The following is a 23,766-nucleotide window of genomic DNA, read 5'->3' as shown; positions in this document are numbered from 1 at the left end:
CTTTTACTGTATTTATTATTTATGCAAGAGCATAGAAATAGAAGACATTGCTTTTGCATTAACCCATTAAGACCAGAGAAAGCATCCATAGCATCATAGTCCGCCATGATATTCAAAGAAAAACCTTTAACCCATAGAGACCTGAAGCCGATTCTACATGTCTCCTAAATCTCAACAGTATTCTGAAAAAAAACGTATGTTTCTATATCAGTGGTGCTCAATCTTTTTCATGTCAAGGACCCCCAAAATGATACGTATTTGGCCGCGGACCCCCATCAGAATATCTTGTTCCAGGGACCCCCCCAGAAGCAAAGATTTGAGTTACAAATGTTCGCTTTAAAAATATATATATATTCAAAGATTGGCACACATTTTCACGATTTTTCAAAAATAGCAGATCTACAAGCTCGTAGGGCGGCACTCGGTGCCGCGCTACGAGCTTGTAGATCTGCTATTTTTGAATAGCCCAAAGTGTAAAATAATGCTTTTTAGCTCAAATCTAAAAATGACACAGTTCCAGGTCTTAATGGGTTAAAAAAAAAGGTTGAAATCTTGTTTGAAACGTCAAAGCCTGCCTACCGATGAGGTCACTGGTAGACAGGTTTCTGAACCGTCTCCACAGCCTTCCTCTGAGACACAGACCGAATAGACAGCAATGGTGTCACCTTAAAAAATCCTCTCTGTCGTGTGGGAAGAACCTCACGTCCAAAACTTGTTACTTTAGCAAAAGTAGCAGATCTACAAGCTCAAAACGCGTCGTTCCGCACCACCTCGCTCTTGCTGTAGCGAGGTAACGTTTATTCCCAGCTCGATGAAGATAGTACCAACGTAAAGTTGATATCGTTGCCGTCTCCATATTTTAACGTTTTTGTGTTTTTGGTAAATTGATGCCCCACTCGATCATACTACAGTGTCACACAAAAGCATCAAAAGTAGCAGATCTACTATTTTTGAATTTTAATCCTGAAAAGTAACAGTTTTGGCGATATTCAATCGCCGAAACATATATCCACTAGAAGCCGTGCGGTCATTTCAAAAGAATCCACTTCACATTACACCTACTGTCCATCTCATCACCAGACAACTACAAAAAATACTTCATTTTACTGGTATAGTATACTCAGTAATCAGTCGTTATACAATAGCAGGTTATGAAATCTATTTTATTTATATATTACTTGGTAATTTACAGTCATCGATGCATTCATAACAGCCAGTAATAAAAACTGCAGAGCACCAGCCAGCCAATCTCCTTTGAGCTTTTTTTTTTTTTTGTTTACCCATAATCCCACAGGCTTGACCTCTGACCTCATACGGTGCAGTACTTCCTGGCTCAGGGGGGGGGGGGGGGGGGGTTGACAGTAGTACCTTATTGGATCTATAAATCCACACGTCAAAATGGATCTACAACATCTCGTTCTCCCACAGTCTGTATGCTGTCGTATGACCAAACGACACGTTGACCTTTTGACCCGGGTTCAGGGGTTTCAAGGAGGAGGGCGGGTTTTTTTTTTCCTTTTTTTTCTAGGCGGGGTTAAGGGGGATGCACCCCACCCCGACCCCGCCCTCGTGGCACACCATCGGCGCCATGAACGTCCAGTGGTTGGCCGACTGGCTCTCGGGGTCGTACATCTCCACCGAGCAGAGGTTCGACTGGCCGTCGTAGCCGCCCACGGCGTAGAGTCTGGCCGAGGTGGCGACGAGCGAGACGCGGCTGCGCCGCGTGTTCATGGCCACCAGGTGGCTCCACTGGCCGGCCAGCGAGCTGTAGACCTCGGCGCCGCTGAGGAAGCCCGAGCCGTCGTAGCCGCCCGCCACATACATGTGGCTGCCGAGTGCCGCGGCGCCGTGGCGACAGCGCTTGTTGATCATGCCGGAGATGGGGTGCCACTGCTCCGTGTGGTGGTTGTAGTGCTCCACCTATGGGGGGACGGGAGGGACAATTTACACTCTTTGATAACATGCCGTCGTATTTGTCCCGGCGAGACTAAAAGCCCGGTCGCACCAGGTGTTTACCATGTTTTTTTTCTGGCATTTTCTTCCCATTGAGCCTGATTTTCAAACATCACCTGATACGTAGGCCAGGGGTCTTCAACAGGGGGTCCGGGACCCCTAGGGGGTCCTCAGAGTTACTACAGGGGGGCCGCCAAATCTTTGTGATTTTTACATTAACCACTTCAACCAAGCATCCCTATTCTGAGGAGAACTTTAGCCAAAAATAGCAGATCTACAAGCGCACACTGCGAGGCGTTGTGCGCTTGTAGATCTGCTATTTTCGGGAAAGAGGTTTGGTGTAGGGGGGAAAAAGAGCAGACCAAGTACAGAGTGGGTCAAGTTTACTTAGTATGGACGGTTTATGTGGTTAAAAGTCTGAAAACACACATTAAAATGAATCCAACACTGATGACAGTGCTGTCAAACAAGTCTATGAAGCTATCTATGAAATCTATGAGAAGATTATATTCTATACAATATATAATGGGGGTCCCTGCTTTATCTCTCTCTCAGCCAAGGGGTCCTTGGCCTGAAAACGTTGAAGACCCCTGACGTAGGCACATCATTGCTGATTGGATAGGGCTCAACGAATCACAGTAGAAAAGGGAAGTGACTTGAATTTTACATTGGAATGCTTTGTCTCGTCCCGCCCGGAGACCTTTACATAGGAAGGCTATGGCCCCGCACCGCCCACAGACCAATCAGAATGGATGGAACAAGAAATGCTGAACAAGCGCCTCCGTCTGGATTCCAGGCTAAAATAAAGCATCGTTTGGGGGGTAATTCAAGGATTTGTTGATCTAGGATGTTTTGGTTACAAATTTTGTTGATCTTTTAACATGAACCTGATTAGTGAAAACTAGGTTTAAAGGTTTGTGCAACTGGATTAAATAGATAAACCTTGATTTAAACCAGGTTACCTCAAGTCTAAAACAACCGGCCCTTAACCCATTTTGAGCGGGAACCCCTTTTGGGGTTAGGTCAGGATTTAGAAGGCGTTTTTAGAATCGGCCTCAGGTCTAAATGGGTTAACACATTGATGGCCAAGATCGCATTGATGCGTTCTTTCAAAAAAAATATTTTTATTTTTTTATTCCACAAGGGGCGACCTAACACAGCTTTGGAATAGGCTCTATTCACAGCAGTCATAGTGTGAAGACATTCACAGGTGTTGCCAATGATACTAATGAAGGCTCTGTTCCATTCTGGTCAAACAGAGTCAGGGTGCTGATATTCTGCATGTTGGTCCACGGGAAACACTCTGTTACACCAGTGTGTAAAGTTGGGGTCCAGGGACCCTCATGGGCTTCCAAATGGCCCCTTACAGGTGTGTAACTCTGAGAGTGTACAAATGGAACCAAATGGACCCGTAAGGGTCCATTTGGTTCCATTTGTACACTCTCAAGAGTTATGGGGGTCGTGGAAACCACTGTGCTACACTAAATGGAACAGAGCCTTCATTAGTAACATCTGTGAAGGAAGTGATACTATGGCTGCTGTGCATAGAGCCTGTGATCGATCGTCACTCAGAGAGGAAGTAGTCGGACGTGACGTCTTTCCAAAAAAAACTGGAAGCCATCCGCCCCAGCGATGGGATTTTCAGAAAAACAGCTGTAACTCAGTTTCTTTCTTTTTGCATTGAAAACCACCAGTTTTCAGCGGGCCGAAGCCCCAAAATGGCGGATCGTGGGTTGGAACGTTGTCGTTCTTATGGATACACAGATCCCTACACTAACCCGCGGGGACTATTTTGTTTGTGTTTTTGGGACACAATGTTGCTTCCACAGTGTTTTAAATATCATCGGATTGAGGTAATTATACGCTGGCAAGGGGATAGAAAACTATGTTTAATATCTTGGCAATCAATGTGTTAAGAGTCTAAAACAAGGGTACTCCAATACAAATCTTTAACGGTCCACAAATAAAATAATAAAAGAAAACAAACGTTTTTTTCTGTTTGTTATGGTCAGTCAAGCTACATAAAATGCAGTCAATGTGTCAATGATAAGAGCATGTTAATACAATTACAATGTGGTCTGCCTGCTCTTCTATAAACCCATTTATGTGTCATTTTAGATTTCTTTGGGCTATTAAAAAATAGCAGATCTACAAGCACGGCACCAAGTGCCGCGCTATGAGCTTGTATATCAGCTTTTTTATCTTGAAAATGTGTGCAAATCTTTGAATACATATTTTTTAAAGAAAACATTTTGCCTCAAATCTTTGCTTCTGGAGATTCTACAAATGTCTTCTAAATCCTAACCGTTTTCTGAAAAAAAAAACCTATGTTGTTATAATATCAGTGGTTCTGAAACTTTTTTCATGTCAACGACCACCGATATGATATGTATTTGGCCGCGGACTCCTATCTCAAAATATGTTGTTCCAGGGACCCCCCAGAAGTTGTAACCGAGTAAAAAATGTGCGCTACAGAAAAAAAGATATTCAATGATTTGAACACATTTTCACGATTTTTCAAAAAAAATTGCAGATCTACAAGCTCGTAGCGCGGCACTGTTGTATATCTGCTATTTTTATATAGCCAAAGAAATCTTAAAATGACACAGATGCGTTCCCAGTCTTATAAGGGTTAAGGCATATGCATGCAGATGTGCCATTTGCATCCTGTGGCCTGGGAGGACACCTACTGGTTGACAAGTGGTACTGCCAGAAGGTCAAAATTCCCATTCCCATCAGCAAAGCAGGCAGACTCTATTAACTACTTAAAACGGACTTGACCAAGTCTCTTCACCAAAAATAGCCGATGTACAAGCTCAAAACGTGTCACGATGTGTTTTTGAGCCTGTAGATCTACTATTTTTGGCGAATGTTCAAGTGGTTAAATCAGTGGTAAACAGGTCAGCACGACTCGTGTTTGAATCCCCAGTAGGACATGAACGTTCCAGAGTGCCGCTTTAAGTGGTTAAATACAATTATTATTTTATGAATTATTATGTATTTTCTACTTGTTTGCTCTTTCATTGATTAATTAAACTGACATTTTATATTCTTAAAAAAGTAAAAAAGTTGTATTTGTTTGCTTAGAAAATGCAAATTGTTTTCACAAAATATCAAAACATGGGTCAGGTGGGACCAGAGCAAAGGCCAGCGGGTCACCAAAAATCATCCTCTTTGGACATGACGGTTCAAAGCAAATAAAAGTATGCACGTTTTTAAAAAGCAAGTTTGGACACGTTGTTTGGTAACACAGTGTTGGACGGACAGAGAGACAGAGAGACAGAGAGACAGACAGACAGACAGACAGACAGACAGGCAGACAGAGAGACAGACAGACCGTGTTGAAGATCTGTAGACCATCATGTCCGCCAGAGACGAATATCCTCCCATCAAACACGGTGACCCCGGCAGCACTGCGACTGGCATTCATCTCTGTTAGCAACATCCATCTGAATATAATGACATACATATACACATGTTACATGAATTATACACTCATCAATCAAATACTATGTGGGTTTAAAGAAGAAGAATTTAACTGAGACGGTGTAGGAGAGACAGACAGTAGGACAGCTGAGAGAGAGAGACAGTGTAGGAGAGACAGACAGTAGGACAGCTGAGAGAGAGAGAGACGGTGTAGGAGAGACAGACAGTAGGACAGCTGAGAGAGAGAGACAGTGTAGGAGAGACAGACAGCAGGACAGCTGAGAGAGACAGTGTAGGAGAGACAGACAGTAGGACAGTTGAGAAAGAGAGAGACAGTGTAGGAGTGACAGACAGTAGGACAGCTGAGAGAGCGAGACGGTGTAGGAGAGACAGACGGTTCACTCACCTGTCTGTCTCTGGCGAGTAACATTCCACGGAGCTCAGAGACGACTTTCCATCGTAGCCTCCGCACACGTAGATACGGCCGTCAATCACCGCCGTCCCCATGGCACTGGGACAGAACACATGGTTATTGTTTTACACACACATGGACAGACAGACTGACAGACAGCCGAACAGACAGACAAACAGACCACATACAACAGACAGACAACATATAGGCTCTATGCACAGCAGCCATATTGTAAGACATTCACAGGTGTTATGAATGATACTAATGAAGGCTCTGTTCCATTCTGGTCAAACAGAGTCAGGGTGCTGATATTGTGCATGTTGGCTCACTGGAAACACTCCCAAATGGCCCGTTACGGGTGTGTAACTCTGAGAGTGTACAAATGGAACCAAATGGACCCGTAAGGATCAGAGTTATGGGGGTCGTGGAAATCTGAAATTCAAAAATCTGAGAACTACTGTGCTACACTAAATGGAACAGAGCCTTCATTAGTATCACTGGCAACACCTGTGAAGGAAGTGATAATATGGCTGCTGTGCATAGAGCCTATTCCAGCCGAACTGAACTTTTTTTTTGGTCTGGAAGAGCTCTCTCTAAAAGAATAAAGTTTGTAGAGGACTAAAGAGTTTTCTATTCTATTGATTCTAATATTATTTCGACTGATGACTTGACGAAGATGTAATCCGACACAGTGTTGATTTTGACGGCAAATTTGGATTCCGTTTTTAGTCATAGTCTTTTGAAGCAAATTCCGTTCAGTTTTACTCATTTAGTCATGTCTAGTTTTAGTTGACTAAATATCATACAATTATAGTTGAATAAATCTACAGTTGATTTAGTCAGACTATTTATACATTCTAGAGTTTTGAAACTTGAAGAGTTAGTGAAGCTACAGACATTATTAATCATGTTTAGGGCAAAAAAACAAAACCCTGCCAGTTAATGTACAAAAGCTGTTTATATGTAGTTCAGAAAGTGGGGACAGTAGGAGGAAATATGATTTTAAGCATCAGTTTGCGCGAACCACTCAAAGACAAATGTGTCCTTCAGTTGTAGGAATCAGAATGTGGAATTCGCTCCACACTGACTTAAAATGTTGTACAAATATTTATCAATTTAAAAAATTGTATAAAAAAATAATAATTAGACAATATGAAGAAGATGAATAGGAAAGGATTTGACTTTGGAGTTATCTTTTGTTGTTGTGTTTTGTTGACTATTTATGTTATTCATTTGGTTGCTTGTTTTGTTGCTCGTTTTTGCTTGTTTTTTTTGTTTGTTTTGGTTATGTTTAAACTTGCATGTTAGTGCAGGTACTGGTGGTATGCACCGATCATCAAGGATATATATATATATTTTTTTTAATTGGATAGGGGGCAGGTATTAATAAGAATTTATTCTTCTTCCTGCTCCTTTTCGCTCATGGGTGTATGTGAAGTAATGAATTATTGAAATTATGATTTGTGTGAACTGTAATACACTACCATATGCGAAACAAAATAAAATGAAATGAAATGAAATGAAATGTATTTTGGCGGTGCCTTGATGGCGTCTTATGGCTGATTTAACACTTGGTTGCATGCTGAAAATAGCAGATCTACAAGCTCACATCGCGTCGCAGCGCGACGCGTTGTGAGCTTGCAGATCTGCTATTTTCAGAGCGCAACACCCGAGCGCAACCAAACATAATATGACTTGCCTTTTAGTTCTACTGGATCTTTTCTCCACTCGTCCCTCCTAACATTTTAGTCTAGTTTTTATTTGTTGACTACATTGTCAATATATTTAGCCTTAGTTTTAGTCGACAAAATCAACACTAATCTGACATTGAAACAATGTTGTTGTTTTGGCCTTGCACCCTATTCCGCATTAAAAGAAAAAGGCTCCAATCATCAGAGTTGCTCCAGCGGCTTTTTTTTCCAATTATTTCTGCTGCCTCAGAACTCTGCTCTGAGTTGCGAGTGCTAGACCCCACCCACTCAGTATAGGCTCTATTCACAGCAGCCATATTATGAAGACATTCACAGGTGTTACCAATGATACTAATGAAGGCTCTGTTCCATTTAGTCTAGCACAGTGGTTTCCATGACCCCCATAACTCTGAGAGTGTACACTCTCAGAGTTACACACCTGTAAGGGGCTATTTGGAAGCCCATGAGGGTCCCTGGACCCCAACTGTAGACACACTGGTGTAACAGAGTGTTTCCAGTGAGCCAACATGCACAATATCAGCACCCTGACTCTGTTTGACCAGAATGGAACAGAGCCTTCATTAGTATCATTGGTAACACCTGTGAATGTCTTCATAATATGGCTGCTGTGAATAGAGCCTATTCTGCCCTGGATACTGAATGATTATTTTTCATCAATCTCTGACATATCATCTTTTTGTACATCATGCTGTAGCTCCACCTCTGTTATGCTCGTCTTCCTACATTCAGTTTCAGGGTCCCCACACATTTTTAGCAATGAATTTCCAAAACTTTTCCAAAACTTTTCCAGAATATTTAGCCCAATTTCCAGGCCTATATAACAATCATTCAGCGCAATAATGTGTCTCTTACTCCTATGTACAATGCCCAAAGATAGGCAGTGTAGCAAAATAAATAAATAAAAAACAATAAAAAGTGTTTGGGGGTGGGGCACAGCCGCGAAACCTCGCTCAAATAGAGCCTGCGAGCGAAAATAGGAGGGGTGGACGACGTCGTTGCACGGTTCGTTGTCGCTTGCGGTAGGTCAGGACGGTCTCATTCAAAAACATGTATTTTAATGAGATTTCATCGCCCGCTCGCGTCGCGTCACGTCGCATCGCTGGCAGTGCGGATGGGGTGTTACACAGCCTGTTTGGCGAAAAACTACTTATGTTACATATTTCGTGTAATGTTAAGGTTTTGTATTAAAAATAATCAATAGCCAAAAACAATGCATAGCCAAATATTTTTCCAGGACCCTTGATAAATTCCAGGACCTTTGATGAAGTTTGATCAATTCCAAACCTTTTCCAGTACTGGATTTTTTTTTTTTTAATTTCAAAATATTTCCAGGAATTTCATGACCGTGGGGACCCTGCAGTTTATACTTTGTCGTATAACGGTGTTGCTGCGCTGAGCGCAAGCCAATCCGCAAGCCCATAAATCAGTTTCTGGGATCCCTAGTTTAGACGTCGGCTGGAGTACGCTGCAGCCTTTAGAGAGACGAGACAGACGGCCGGACGGACCGACAGACACGTACCTGCGCTGGGTGTTCATACTGGAGACGCGCGCCCAACTGTCCGTCTCGGGGTTGTACACTTCCACCGTGCTGAGACGCGATTGGCCGTCGTATCCGCCGATGGCATACAGCAGCCCGTTGATGACGGCCACGCCCACCCGGCTCCGAGACGTCGTCATTGGCTGGCATCGCTCCCAGAAGTTGCCGACAGGATCGAATACCTCAACTACGTTTAATGAGTCGCCTGCAATGTACAAAAGAAAAAAAAACACTGACATTACAAGTTAAATCAAGGACATGCATCTTTAATGTTCTCTTTGACGTGCTCATTTAATGTTTGATTTTCTTTTTCCTCCCTGCTCTGTGCTCTATGTCAGGGTCTATTCACAGCAGCCACATTGTGAAGACATTCACAGGTGTTACCAATGATACTAATGAAGGCTCTGTTCCATTCTGGTCAAACAGAGGCAGGGTGCTGATATTCTGCATGTTGGCCCACTGGAAACACTCTGTTACACCTATGGTTCCTTAAGGGGTTTCCAAATGGCCCCTTTACGGGGGTGTAACTCTGAGAGTGTACAAATGTAACCAAATGGACCCGTAAGGGTCCATTTGGTTACATTTGTACACTCTCAAAGTTATGGGGGTCATGGAAATTAAAAAATCTGAGAACCACTGTGCTACACGAAATGGAACAGAGCCTTCATTACCATCATTGGTAACACCTGTGAAGAAAGTGCAAATATGGCTGCTGTGCATAGAGCCAGCCTCTTTCAAGATTTTTCAAAAATGTTCAAAAATAGCAGATGTACAAGCTGCGGCGACACAGCTGGTATATCTGCTATTTTTGCATAGCAAACGCAAAAATCTAAAATGACGCTTTCCCGGTTTTAACGCTAGATGACACTTTAGGTGTAATTATTGTGGTAGTAGTAATATTTGTAGTAATAATAGCAGCAGTAGTAGTAGTAGTAGTAATACCAGAGCTGTTGAGTCCTCCCACCGCGTAGATCAGGCCATTAATAGATGTACAGCATCTCTGTCGGGTTTTAAACAAGGCTAGATGAGGTCTTCGTTCGGGCATCAGGTGAAAATCTTTTGCTTCATCAACCAGATCCCTGTAACGCACACGCACGCACACGCACGCACACGCACACACACACACACACACACACACACACACACACACGTGATGTCACAACAATGAGAACAATGTCACTATCCACAGGATGTAACCGTTTTAAAAACAGCCGTTCTTTTTTCACTCTTCCCTGATGAAGAGCGGTTGTGGTCATTCAGTGCAGAGTCGCCAAGTCCGCTTATTATGAGCGACTTTGGGCTTGTTTTTTATGACGCTGGTAAATATTGGTGGCTGTGGGTTGCGTTTTTTGGGGCTCGTTTCTAAAGCGTAGTTGCTTATTTGGGTTTGCCTCTGCTGTTTAAACCAGTGGTTCTCAAACAAACCAATAGCCTATGTATTTGTAAACATGTTTTTTTGTTAAGATTATAAGACATGTGTAAGTGGTTATAAGACACTTGTGTGTCAGTATATACAGTGTCATTATGTTAGTTCACTGTATGTGAGGTGTGTTGTCTGTGCAACATGTGCAGGTTTGGGAATATAATCGTTGATCACAAACAAATAAATAACCTTACAATGGACAGAAGTTGTCTCTTCCCTTTTTTCCCCCCCGTCTACACTAAATCTCTTTGCCAGCAAATTACAGATCTACAAGCCACAATAATCGTGACATGATGCGATGCCAACCAACGTCGGTTTCTTTAGAAATAAATTAATGTGTATGCCTTTGCACCGTGGTCAGCATCTCTGCACTGTGTGCCAAATCCTGCTTGTTTGTTTTCTGAAAAAAAACGTATGTTTCTATATCAGTGGTTCTCAAACTTTTTCATGTCAAGGACCCCCGACATGATATGTCTTTGGCCGCGGACCCCCCATCTCAAAATATGTTGTTCCAAGGACCCCCCAGATGCAAAGATTTGAGTTAAAACGTTCGCTTTAAAACAATATATATTCAAAGATTTTGCACACATTTTCACGATTTTTCAAAAATAGCAGATCTACAAGCTCGTAGCGCGGCACAGCTTGTATATCTGCTATTTTTCAATAGCCAAAGTGTAAAATAATGTTTTTTTAGCTCAAATAAAAAAAAGATGCGTTCCAGGCCTTAGGCCTCGTCTCTATTCACAGGTGTTACCAATGATACTAATCAAGGCTCAAGGGTTAAATAAATAATATCAACTTCACGCACCTGCACTTGTGACAGCAGCGAATCAGGTCTTCCTGTTGGACGCGGTCGGACAGGAAGTGAGGTCGACAGAGAGGAAGTCTGATCTTGGACAGAAGCTCGGGCAGCAGAAACTGTCGCTCGTCCCGTTGATGTCGAACCCACGATAATACCGATTCAAATACCTGAAAACACGCACACACACACACACGCACACCCACAGTACAGGATAATACATTAACCGAGTGTTTCTCAACCTTTTCAGGCCGTGCGACCCCCCCAAAATAATCATACTTCAACTGGGGACCCCCCACCCTGACAAACACTTGGAATTGTAGGAGTTGAGGCATTAAAATTTAGTTTGACTCAGTGCCACACATACATATTGTGAAAATAGCAGATCTACAAGCTCACAACGCCTTGCATTGCGAGTTGTGAAGAATAATATTCTATGATTTTTTCAAAGGTGAGTGAAAACACAAAAAAAAAAAAAATCGCTGGCACTGTGGCAACTAGACGATGTTTTGTTCTGGCACTGCATGAGTTAACTCATTCACTGCCACGGACGTAATTACGGTAACACATTTTTTTCCAATGACCAATTCTGCCTCGGACGTCATTAACTCGCAGTGCCACACTTGCTTAAAAACGGTCTGGGGTGAGTTTGAAGTTACAAATACAATGAATATCAAATATCTAAATACTGAATCGAGCAACTTAAAAACGGTCTTGAGCAGATGATAAAAATGACCCAATGTTTTTTTTAAGTGAAATATCCCTGTACTAAGTGGTACTAACCTGTTCCTCAGCCTTCACATTGAGTTCGTCACAGCCCACCAGCTCCAGCACCTCGTCCGTCCTCAGACTGAGGAACTCTTCGGACAGGCTGACGTCCACGAAGTGCTGGTGGATGAAGCGGTTGGCCGAGTCGTAGAGCGTGGTGCACATCATGGTCTCGGCAAACTGACGCACTCCAAGGCAGTTCTTGGGATGCAACCTGCACACAATATGTCATGTGTTCCATTAGATTATTTAACCCATTAAGGCCTGAGGCGATCCTTAAAAATGGTTTCTAAATCTAAATGTTTTTCTAAATTTTGAAAAAATCTAAAAAAAAGTGTTTTCAAGATTTTTGAATAGCCAAAGACATCTAAAGTGACACAGATGCGTTCCAGGTCTTAATGGGTTAACCCATTAAGACCTGGAACGCATCTGTGTCATTTATTTTTATATGCTTGTATATCTGCTATTTTTGAATAGCCCAACAAAATCGTAAAATGACACAGATGCGTTCCCGGTCTTAACTCATTCCCTGCCTAGAACGACTAAAACGACTTCTGTCCCATAAGCCATGCCTGCCTAGAACGACTAAAACAACTTTTTTTTTAACATTTTTTTTTTAAATTTGACCGAAAGAAAGATATGATTTTTCAAAGATCTAGACTCCCATCCACTTCCTTGTTAACTTAAAACTTCAAAATTCTGTATCTCGGCTCCTGAGTACTTTTTTTTTCAATGAAAAATATTGGCAGTGGGCAAACGTGGCCAGAAATAATTCAGGCAGTGAATGAGTTAATGGGTTAAAAAATAATAAAAATCGTGAAAATGTGTGCAAATCTTTTGAATATACATGTTGTATGGCCGCTCTGTCAGAGGCGCACCGGAGGTCATCAGCCCACCAGAAGGGGACACCCGTTCAGCGGGCCAGGTCTCCCGCCCCCAAGCGTGTGGTCAGTGAGCACAGACAGGGACAAGAGGAAAGATGAAGCACAAGATGTACCTGGGGGGGGGGCTCCCCCCAGGACCAGCCTGCTAACCCACCCACCACCACTGACCGCTTGGTCATGAACTGACACAGGTGGTCGGAAATGCCAGTGCAAAATGTACAGGCTCACTATGGGCCAGGGGGCGCCGATTTATGTCCGCGCTTTTGGGTGCGCGTGCGTGCATGCACGGCCAAAATTTGCGGTTATTTTCCGGGTTTGTTACCTTTTTTGGGGGGGTGGGTTTGTCACTTTAAAAGGACAACTTTGTTTTTTTACAACCAAGGTTTATGTTTTAGATTGTAATTAAAGTAAATAAAAGATGACTTTTTTTACACAATAACCCGGTGTTTTCTTTATTATTATTTACAGTAACTCTTCTAGCCCCCAATAATTCACATCTGGCCAGGAAAGACCACAGGACCTTTTTTGTTGTGTAAAAAAGGCATTATTTAGCCACCGGACAGAATGCCCCCGCCCACTGTAAAAAATATAGCTAAAATTGCTAAAACTATAGAAAGCAGTAAATGAAAAAAAAAAGAACACTCATCTTTTATTTACTTTAATAACAAGCTAAAATATAAACCTTGGTTGTAAAAAAAAGTTATCCTTTAATGCGGTTAATTTGGTTAATTTGGTACAAACAATTTACTCCATGAAGTGAAGATGTCAGACTTTTTTTCTTTTTCTTTTTTTTGTGATGAGTTTGTGATGAGTGCTCGTCTTTTCCCCTGGGTGCTTTAGCCCCGAAGCACCCACAGTATCGGCGCCCTTGCTATGGGCCCTCTCAACCAACCTATCCTGACCAGTACTGTGGTCAGGGGCGGCCCACTTATGGAACCCCCCTACTGAAATAGCACCGGGGTTCGGGGGGTCAAACTCCACGGTTGTGAGGGTTAAGAAAAAACATAAAAACGTATGCTTGTTGCGTAGAGCTATGTATGTATTCATGCATTAGACAAATAGAGAGAACAGTGATACTGGGCAGGTGGAACATGTAGTTAAACTTGTGACCCCAGTGACAGTGTGTTTCCTGTTTGCGTGGTAAGAGAGACACGCTGTGAGCTTAATCTTCCTGGAACAACGATTTTGCAGGAAGGCATTTAACCACAGCCATCGAACTTGCCTCGCTGTGCAACTGGCATGTTGCAGAGGCGAGTGTAAGACACATGAAGTCCGTACTCTAAAAAGTAAAGGTCCTTACACACCGGGGCGATTCATTTTTTTCATGCGAATAATATGTTTTTGTTTTAAACCTTATAAAGTCAATGCAAGCTTACATGGAGCGAAAAAGCGAAGCGAAAAATCGTCGAATTTTGCGTATATTCGCATATTCGCCGGTGTGTTCTGGCCCCCCAGAAGCAAAGATTGAGTTAAAAATGTTTGCTTTAAAATAAACTATATATTGAAAGATTTGCACCACATTTTCACGATTTTTCTAGATCTACAAGCTCGTACGGGCTTGTAGATCTGCTATTTTTCAAATAGCCATAGTATAAAATAATGGTTTAAGTGGTTACACAGATGCGTTGCCGGTCTGAATGGGTTGAAATAAGTGTTATAAAGTCTTGTATTGTGATAGTAATCGCTCATTGCTGAAGTAAAAGACAAACTGACAACAAACTGACGCGGGCCCAGGATGCAAACTGGACACAAAGACAGAGGCGATAAAAGTCACTTATTCGTAAACGTAGAGTGTTTACGTTAAAAACATGTAAACGTGTAAACGTGGACTCATGAACAACAGCGTTACGTTGGTACTGTAAAACCTTGGAATCTCTTGAACAGCATTTTCTCTGCTTGTTTTCAACCGTCAATCACTGTACACCACACTGCATGTATTCGGTACATAGACCTATAGTTGACAATCAGCCTCTTCAGGCGTGTGTGTACGCATGCACGCACGCCGTAGAGTGTTTACGTTAAAAACATGTAAACGTGTAAACGTGGACTCATGAACAACAGCGTTACGTTGGTACTGTAAAACCTTGGAATCTCTTGAACAGCATTTTCTCTGCTTGTTTTCAACCGTCAATCACTGTACACCACACTGCATGTATTCGGTACATAGACCTATAGTTGACAATCAGCCTCTTCAGGCGTGTGTGTGTACGTGCACACACACACACACACACACACACACACACACACACACACATTTTTCTTTGGAACTGGCTAAAATAAAAGGGATGTTTATAGGCAGGTTTTTTTCCCTCTGTAGCCTGCATGAGCTTTTACAATGCTGTTGTCTGTCACTGAAAGTGAAAGTAACTTCAACTGCATGGACCGTCTGAGCAGCCTGGTGGCGCACTTACTGCCTTTAAACTCTCAGTGATGGGCCGACCGACAGCCACGGCATTGAGGCTATAACTGCGCGCTGCATTATGGAATATATAATATAATATATTCCATAATATATATATATATATGATATATGTATCCTTATATTTCAAAGGTAAAATCAGCACCATCTGTAGGCTGTCACTTCTTGCTAATGTTTACCGAGCCGACTCGCACGATTTGATCATCATGCTGTTGCTGCGCAGTGTCCATGCCGTATCAATTTGACCGGCATAAAATCTGAATTTATGACAGTGACCGGCCGAGCACCGATCCAGCCGGTTTGACCTAAAACCGCCTTTTTTAAATCGGCGGCCGATTAATCGGTGCATCTCTACCCCAAATGATATGTATTTGGCCACGGACCCCCATCTCAAAATATGTTGTTCCAGGGACCCCCAGAAGCACAATCGGAGTTAAAATGTTCGCTTTAAAACATACATATTCAAAGATTTGCAAAACAAATCCACGATTAAAAACATAATAGCATATCTACAAGCTCATAGAGCGGCGAAGACCAGTTCTACCTAAAGGCATCCTGAACCATCCCTTCCAACAGAGGGACCCGCAGCCACCTGTGGCGCCCGACTGCAACCCCTCTTTGCTCTCCTATCCTTCCACCCACCCCACGCGCCCTGGATGAACAAAACGAGACCTCTCTAAAGGAGTAGTTCTCCCTCTCTCTCTCTCTCTCTCTCTCTCTCAAAGAGCGCCCTCAAAGCGTTCCACCGTCAACACTGTGTGTAAATCAGGTGAGCAAACCCACACACAGACGTCTCACTACCACTGATGACACAGTAAACACATTACACCTTCCGTTTTCAGCCACGCGACGTTGGCTTGCTGTGTCACAGCCTTCACAGGAATGTCACCTGGTCTCCCCAGACCTCGAGGCTGTTACTTTCCCTTCCAAAAAGGACCCCCTCCCCCATCCCTCCCGGCCCCCAAGGGCCGTCAACAAACCCTTCTATTCTCCATACAACCATTCTCTGTGCTCTTGTTGTCCAACATGTGCTGGTTCTCCAGCGGGGGTGCGGGGTTGTCAAACACAGTGGTTCTCCAACTTTTTTCCATGTCAAGGACACCCACAATGCTATGTGTCGTCCCCCCCCCCCCCCAGATTTGAGTTACGAAAGGTGGCTTTAAAAAAAGCATTTGTTTGCACAAATATTCATTACTTTTTCCAATAGCCAAAGTATAAAAGGTTAGAGTGGTTAAAATGATTGTGATGCTATATTAACACATATTGCTGGGAACCCCCTAGAACCCCCTGGGGGTCCCCAGACCCCACTTTGAGGGGGGTAATTTTCATGTTGCTTAGCCATTGTAGTTTACCTGTCCTGTAGGAATGTGCAGCAGGCATCTTTGACGTTGTGAAGTTGTAGAAAACTGGCTCCGACCAGCAGAGACTGGACATTCTGCTGGTCGATGGCAACGTGTCCGTTGTACGCAAAGTTAATGAGGGCCTCCAGGGCGCTGTGGACGACAAAAAACACTTTTATTTACAACATAACACGTCTATAACTAACCGACCAGAGATCAGATACAAGTGAATGAGAGAGCGTCTGCATCTATATACACTGGAGTTTGAATCTATACACTGATCTGGAGTCTGTATCTACACAGTATACACTAGGGGTGGAAAATAACATCGATTCATAGATTCATCGTGATGCTGACATGGACGATTATGAATCGATTCACTAATGTCACAAATCGAACCAATAATCAGGAAACACTACCCTTCCTCAGGAAACACTACCCTTCCTCTTTGCCTGGCCTACTTGTTGTTAACTAGTTGTACGAACTCTTGTTTTGTTGTTGTATGGTTTTATTGGATCTTGTTTAGTCGATACACTTATTTGTTTTAGCTCTTGCTCATTTGATTTTGCTATTTTGTCTCATCTGTTTAAGAAAGTAGGTAGCTGATATATTGCACTTTCACCTTAGCGCTAGGTGTACTCTTGGTTGCTTGTTTTAGCAGAAAATGCACATAGGACTTCTGGTGATTAGTAGTTTTGTTCCCTACCTATGTTGAATGCACTTATTGTAAGTCGCTTTGGATGAAAGCGTCTGCTAAATGACTGTAATGTAATGTAATGTAATGTAATGATTCTTCATATTACTAATTGCACAGAGCAGCAGCCAGATTTGGGTTGGTCATCAGAATATTGCGAAGCCTTTGTTATAAGTCAGCACTAATTTACAAAAAAAAGGACTTTCTTGTTGGTTTTCTGCAATTATTGACGTTGGCAAACATAACCTTCCAGTTGACAGTGACAAATCTCTTCCATTTGTTTGTATTATCAATATAAGACAATGGAAGCGCATTCATCCGTTTTCACTATGGATCATTAGAAAGCACTTTGTTTATTAGTCACACAGTGAGGGGGAAATAAATCATGTATTGGGAGTCGCGATGCAAACGCACTAATCAGAATATAATGAAATCGTAGCCCTCTGAATCGGAATAGGCTCTATGCACCAGCAGCCATATTAGAAAGAAATTGGGCCTCTTCCATACTTCCTTCACAGGTGTTACCAATGATACTAATGAAGGCTCTGTTCCATTCTGGTCAAACAGAGTCAGGGTGCTGATATTGTGCATGTTGGCTCACTGGAAACACTCTGCTACACCAGTGGGTCTCAAAGTGTGGTCCAGGGACCCTCATGGTTCCTTGAGAGGGTTTCAAATGGCCCTCTACGGGTGTGTAACTCTGAGAGTGTACAAGTGGAACCAAATGGACCCGTAAGGGTCCATTTGGTTCCACTTGTACACTCGCAGAGTTATGGGGGTCCACTGTGCAACACTAAACGGAACAGAGCCTTAATTAGTATCATTGGTAACACCTGTGCAGGAAGAATATGGCTGCTGCGCATAGAGCCTATTGAATCAGTCAGGTACCTAGCGATTTCCGCCCCTGGTATATACACCGACCTGGAGTCACAGATCTTACCTGGGGTCCATGCCCTGCATGATGATCTCATCTTGCTTGGACTCCATCATGTCGGTGGTGAACATGGCGTGAAAATAGGGGATGGAAGCAGCCAGGACGATCCTGTGAGCGCTGAACTTGTGGTCCCCAACCTGCAACACACAAAACACACAACATTACAAACGCAAACATTACATTCTTTGCCTTAAAAAAACACTGTTTCCCAAACAGTGGGTTGGGACCCATATGTGGGTCACGGACCAATTCGTATGGGTCGCAAGTAAACACCCCTTTATTTTTTTCCCTACATTTAAAAAAAAAATATTATCATGTCAAAAGATTTTCAGAAAGAATCCTCAGTTGTCCTACTGTCTGTCTCTCCTACACTGTCTCTCTCTCTCAGCTGTCCTACTGTCTGAATCTCCTACGCTGTCTCCCGCTCAGCTACTGTCTGTCTCTCAACTACACTGTCCCCATATCAGCTGTCCTACTGTCTGTCTCTATCTCCTAGGGCTGGGACAATTAACCGAAAACATATTGAAACCATTGATCCAATAACTGACTTAAAGGAGTAGTTCACCCAAACAATTACTTATTTTCCATCAATTACACACCCCATGAAGCCTTGAATTCATGGAGAATGTTTTGGTTTTGTTGCATTCCTAAGACAAAAGAAGACAAATTCCTAAGATTTGAAGACTGGCGGACTCTCCAGTAGGAGACACAAAGAGTCTCCTTTGTGTCTCCTACCGGATACATTAGCATCTTTATTATCATCATCAAATTATTGGCTTAGGAAAACAAAAACATCTGCATGAATTCAATGCTTCATTGGGGTGTGAAATGTATAGAAAATGTATACATTTTTGGGTGAACTACTCCTTTAATCTTGATCATGGGTTTCGTGTTATAACTTTTAACATTTTTCTTAGATATCAACCAATTTGAAACAAATCTAATTCAAATTTGTATTAGCAAAACACGTTTGTTTGGATTGTGTACAGTATCATGCACATTCTACACAGCTAAATACATTTAATTTAGATCGTCCACGTCCACTTTATTGTCTGTGTTGTTCTATTCTATATGGCATGCTATTCACAGCAGAAGACATTCACAGGTGTTACCAATGATACTAATGAAGGCTCTGTTCCATTCTGGTCAAACAGAGTCAGGGTGCTGATATTGTGCATGTTGGCTCACTGGAAACACTCTGTTACACCAGTGGGTCTACAGTTGGGGTCCAGGGACCCTCATGGGCTTCCAAATGGCCCCTTACAGGTGCGTAACTCTGAGAGTTATGGGGGTCGTGGAAACCACTGTGCTACACTAAATGGAACAGAGCCTTCATTAGTATCATTGGTAACACCTGTGAAGGTAGTGATAATATGGCTGCTGTGCATAGAGCCTATTGCACCACTGGTTAAAATGTTACAACTAGTAGTACATGTAGTTGTAATCGTTTGAACATGGTTTAAATAGGACTAGTTGTACTCGTAATCGTGTGTAGTAGTTGTAACTTGTAATAATTCAACAGGTTGCTATGGAGATTATCGCCGGTGATGTCACATAAGAGAGATAAACCTTACAGCTTATTGTAATGCAGCTTACACAGCTGATAACTGTACACACTATTATACAACAGAAGGTTATTCATGTTTATATGACGATCAACCACACTGTTCTACAAATGAAGGTTAAATCATCATATTGTCGCTGTCGACACTGTGATATGACAAAGTAGGGCATTAACCCATTAAGACCAGGAACTGTGTCATTTTTAGATTTGAGCTAAAAAGCATTATTTTACACTTTGGGCAATTCAAAAATAGCAGATATACAAGCTCGTAGAGTGCCGTGCTACGAGCTTGTAGATTTAAAATCTATTAAAAATCTATTTTTTTAAATCGTGAAAATGTGTGCAAATCTTTGAATATATATATTTTTTTAAAGCGAACATTTTTTAACTCAAATCTTTGCTTCTGAGAGTCCCTGGAACAAAAACAAAATATGACGGTAAATGTATCATCGTGTGATAAATGACGTGGTATCGGAAATGGCATAGACCGATACCAGCATTCTTGGCAGTATCGGTTTCGGAACAACTGTATTGTACATTAAAACTGCACTAATATGCAACTTTCCTCTTCTAACCTGGTTTTGAACCCGGTTTCCTGCGCATGTGCTGACATTTTTACCGTTGAGCTGATAGAGCCTGCCTGCCTGCTTGCTGCGGGGGATAATTGAATCTTGACCATCAGGTCAACATGGTATCAGATGAAGCTATCTATGAAAAAGTTTAATCTGCAACACAATTCCCTGCTTCATCTCTCTCTCAGATAAAACGTTGAAGATCCCTGAACTAGACCACACTGTACATGCTCGACCTAATAATTAGCCACAGTCCACAGATTAAATCATAAACGACTTTTGAACGCAAACAAAAAACACCCCTCATGGTGTTCATTTGATAAGCCAGTGGTTCTCGACCTGTGGGTCGGAAACCCCACGTGATATTTTTGGGAGGGGGGGCGGCGGTCCCCAAATGACAGTGAAGGGACAATTTAAGGACTTTTTAAGACAAAAAAAAAAGAAATTTGTAATCAACAAACTATACTATAAAAACTTGTCAAACATTGGCCAAATTGTCAAACAATATAAGACCCAGCTCAAATATGATTATGTTGGGGGGTCCCCAGTTCAAATATGATTATGTTGGGGGGGGGGGGGTCCCCAGCTCAAATATGATTATGTTGGGGGGTCCCCAGCTCAAATATGATTATGTTGGGGGGTCCCCAGCTCAAATATGATTATGTTGGGGGGTCAACAGCTCAAATATGATTATGTTGGGGGGTCAACAGCTCAAATATGATTATATTGAGGGGTCTCCAGTTCAAATATAATTATGTTGAGGGGTCCCCAGCTCAAAAATAATTATGTTGAGGGGTCTCCAGCTCAAATATAATTATGTTGAGGGGTCTCCAGCTCAAATATAATTATGTTGCGGGGTCCCCAGCTCAAATATGATTATGTTGAGGGGTCCCCAGCTCAAATATAATTATGTTGAGGGATCTCCAGCTCAAATATAATTATGTTGAGGGGTCCCCAGCTCAAATATGATTATGTTGAGGGGTCCCCAGTTCAAATATGATTATGTTAGGGGGTCCCAAGTTCAAATATGATTATGTTAGGGGGTCCCCAGCTCAAATATTATGCTGGGGGGGCCCCAAGTTCAAATATAATTATGTTGAGGGGTCTCCAGCTCAAATATGATTATGTTGGGGGGTCCCCAGTTCAAACATTATTATGCTTGGGGGGTCCCAAGTTCAAATATGATTATGTTGAGGGGTCCCCAGTTCAAATATGATTATGTTGAGGGGTCCCCAGTTCAAATATGATTATGTTGAGGGGTCCCCAGCTCAAATATTATTTTGCTGGGGGGTCCAAAGTTCAAATATGATTATGTTGGGGGGTCCCCAGCTCAAATATGACTATGGGGGGTCCCCAGTTCAACTATGATTATTTGGGGGGGCGGGGTGTCGAGAAGCACAGTGATAAGCAACCTGTTGTGTTTAGTCAAGTTTCAAACCTACACAAAACAGTGAACTAGCCTGTTAGCTTAGCAGCTAAAGCCTCAGCACCAGTGTTGACATGTATATAAAGAGTCAACTAGCCTGTTAGCTTAGCATGCTAGCCCCCCCCTAGTAAGTTAATGTTTACCTTCAGAGTGACGTCACACAGCTTGCCCTGACGTCGGATCTCCTCCATGACGTTGTATCCCCGGGCGGGCAGGTCGTGCACGCAGAAGTGCACGAGGTCCTCCAGCTCTTCACTGATGGAGTCTCCCATCGTCATTATAACGATACACACACACACACACACACCCTGCTAACCCCACCTAGCTAGCTGTTAGCTAGCCTATAGCAGCACAACCCGTTGAGCTCACAACAACTCCTCTCTGACCAGGAACTAGAACACACTGGTGGCTTGCTGTTACACCGACACTGGTGACCCGTTGAATCCGGTGTCTCTCTCCCACACACACACACACACACACACACACACTCACACTCACACTCACACACACACACACACACACACACACACACACACACACACACACACACACACACACACACACACACACACACACACACACACACACACACACACACACACACACACACTAGCCTCGCTTCATCAGGCTTTCCGCAGAACCCGTGGGAAGCCTGGTTCCTATTGTGAATCAACCAGTGTAATCCGGTTTAGTTTAGAGCCCGCCTACTGTATCCGGTCATTTGAGAGCGCACATACAATACCAGAAACGTTTCCGTATCCGGTATAGACCCAGACCGGATCAGCAACCTGCAAAGCAACTTGATCCCAGTCTAACCCGATATATTATACTCTATGATTATAACTCATGAGTCTGTTAACCCACATGCACACCAAGTGGTGAGGCGGTTAAATGCGTCCCCGGTGTAAAGTAACAAGTGAAAGTCCGGAATAGGCTCTATAGAGCGTCGCAGTTCCCGCCCACTTCCTGGTGCAGGAAGTAAATACTCAAGGCATTTTTCCCATTGACTTTTACAAAGATATTTATATAAATTAATTTAAGCCTAGAATCAAGCTATCCAGGATCCTGGTGAATCATGACCATAAAACGTTTGATTCTGTGAAAAAAACTTTTTTGAAAACGGCAAAACAAAGGGTATTTATTAAATATAGTATATCATATCATTAAATATAAAATAAATAAAAAATCACAGAAAAAAAGGTTTTATGGTCATGATTCACCAGGATCCTGGATGGCTTGATTCTAGGCTTAAATTGATTGATATAAATATTTTTGGAAAAGTCAATGGGAAAAATGCATCGAGTATTTACTTCCGGCACCAGGAAGTGGCGGAACTGCGACGCTCTATTCACAGCAGCCATATTGTGAAGAAATTCACAGGTGTTGCCAATGATACTAATGAAGGCTCTGTTCCATTCTGGTCAAACAGAGTCAGGGGGCTGATATTGTGCATGTTGGCTCACTGGAAACACTCTGTTACACCAGGGTCTACAGTTGGGGTCCAGGGACCCTCACGGGCTTCCAAATGGCCCCTTACAGGTGTGTAACTCTGAGAGTGTACAAATGGAACCAAATGGACCTGTAAGGGTCCATTTGGTTCCATTTGTACACTCTCAGAGTTATGGGGGTCGTGGAAATTGAAAAATCTGACAACCACGTACTGTGCTACACTAAATGGAACAGCCTTCATTTATCATTGGTAACACAGTGAATGTCTTCACAATATGGCTGCTGTGCATATAGAGCCTATTAGAAATGTACTTCAGTTAAAGTGCAAAAGTATGAAAATGTACTCAAAGTAGGCCTACCAAAAGTAAAAGCTGCAATCCATTTTAGTTGACCTTGTATTGTAAACTGTACTTCCATGGGCTTTTTCTCTGCAAACTTCTAAATAAAGTATTCA

The 23,766-nt window shown here is 42.6% G+C and overlaps 1 protein-coding gene across 1 annotated transcript; it reads right to left on the bottom strand.

Annotated features, from left to right (window-relative positions):
- Positions 1 to 1,144: 1,144 nt before the first annotated feature.
- klhl18 (kelch-like family member 18) lies at positions 1,145 to 22,329 on the bottom strand. The gene is made up of 10 exons (XM_084057072.1): positions 22,007 to 22,329; positions 18,308 to 18,438; positions 16,686 to 16,826; positions 12,046 to 12,244; positions 11,272 to 11,432; positions 9,983 to 10,119; positions 9,023 to 9,245; positions 5,786 to 5,890; positions 5,291 to 5,402; positions 1,145 to 1,920 (listed from the first exon to the last, which is right to left on the bottom strand). Exons 1-10 carry the CDS (start codon positions 22,139 to 22,141, stop codon positions 1,525 to 1,527), a joined length of 1,740 nt encoding a protein of 579 aa, XP_083913198.1. The 5' UTR covers positions 22,142 to 22,329; the 3' UTR covers positions 1,145 to 1,524.
- Between the last annotated feature and the right edge of the window lie 1,437 nt (positions 22,330 to 23,766).

Source organism: Gymnoscopelus microlampas (genome assembly GCF_963454915.1).
Source record: "Gymnoscopelus microlampas genome assembly, chromosome: 5".
NCBI classification, from domain to species: Eukaryota; Metazoa; Chordata; class Actinopteri; order Myctophiformes; family Myctophidae; genus Gymnoscopelus; species Gymnoscopelus microlampas.
The sequence above is the reverse complement of the archived record's forward strand: the minus strand, read 5'-3'. Positions and strand labels throughout refer to the sequence as shown.

Coding starts and splice junctions, on each gene's coding strand:
- klhl18 (XM_084057072.1), bottom strand. CDS start 22,141: ATGACGATGGGAGACTCCATCAGTGAAGAGCTGGAGGACCTCGTGCAC. Junction 12,245..16,685: donor TGCACATTCCTACAGGACAG/GTAAACTACAAT, acceptor TATTGTGTGCAG/GTTGCATCCCAAGAACTGCC. Junction 10,120..11,271: donor CGCTGCTGTCACAAGTGCAG/GTGCGTGAAGTT, acceptor TGTGCGTTACAG/GGATCTGGTTGATGAAGCAA.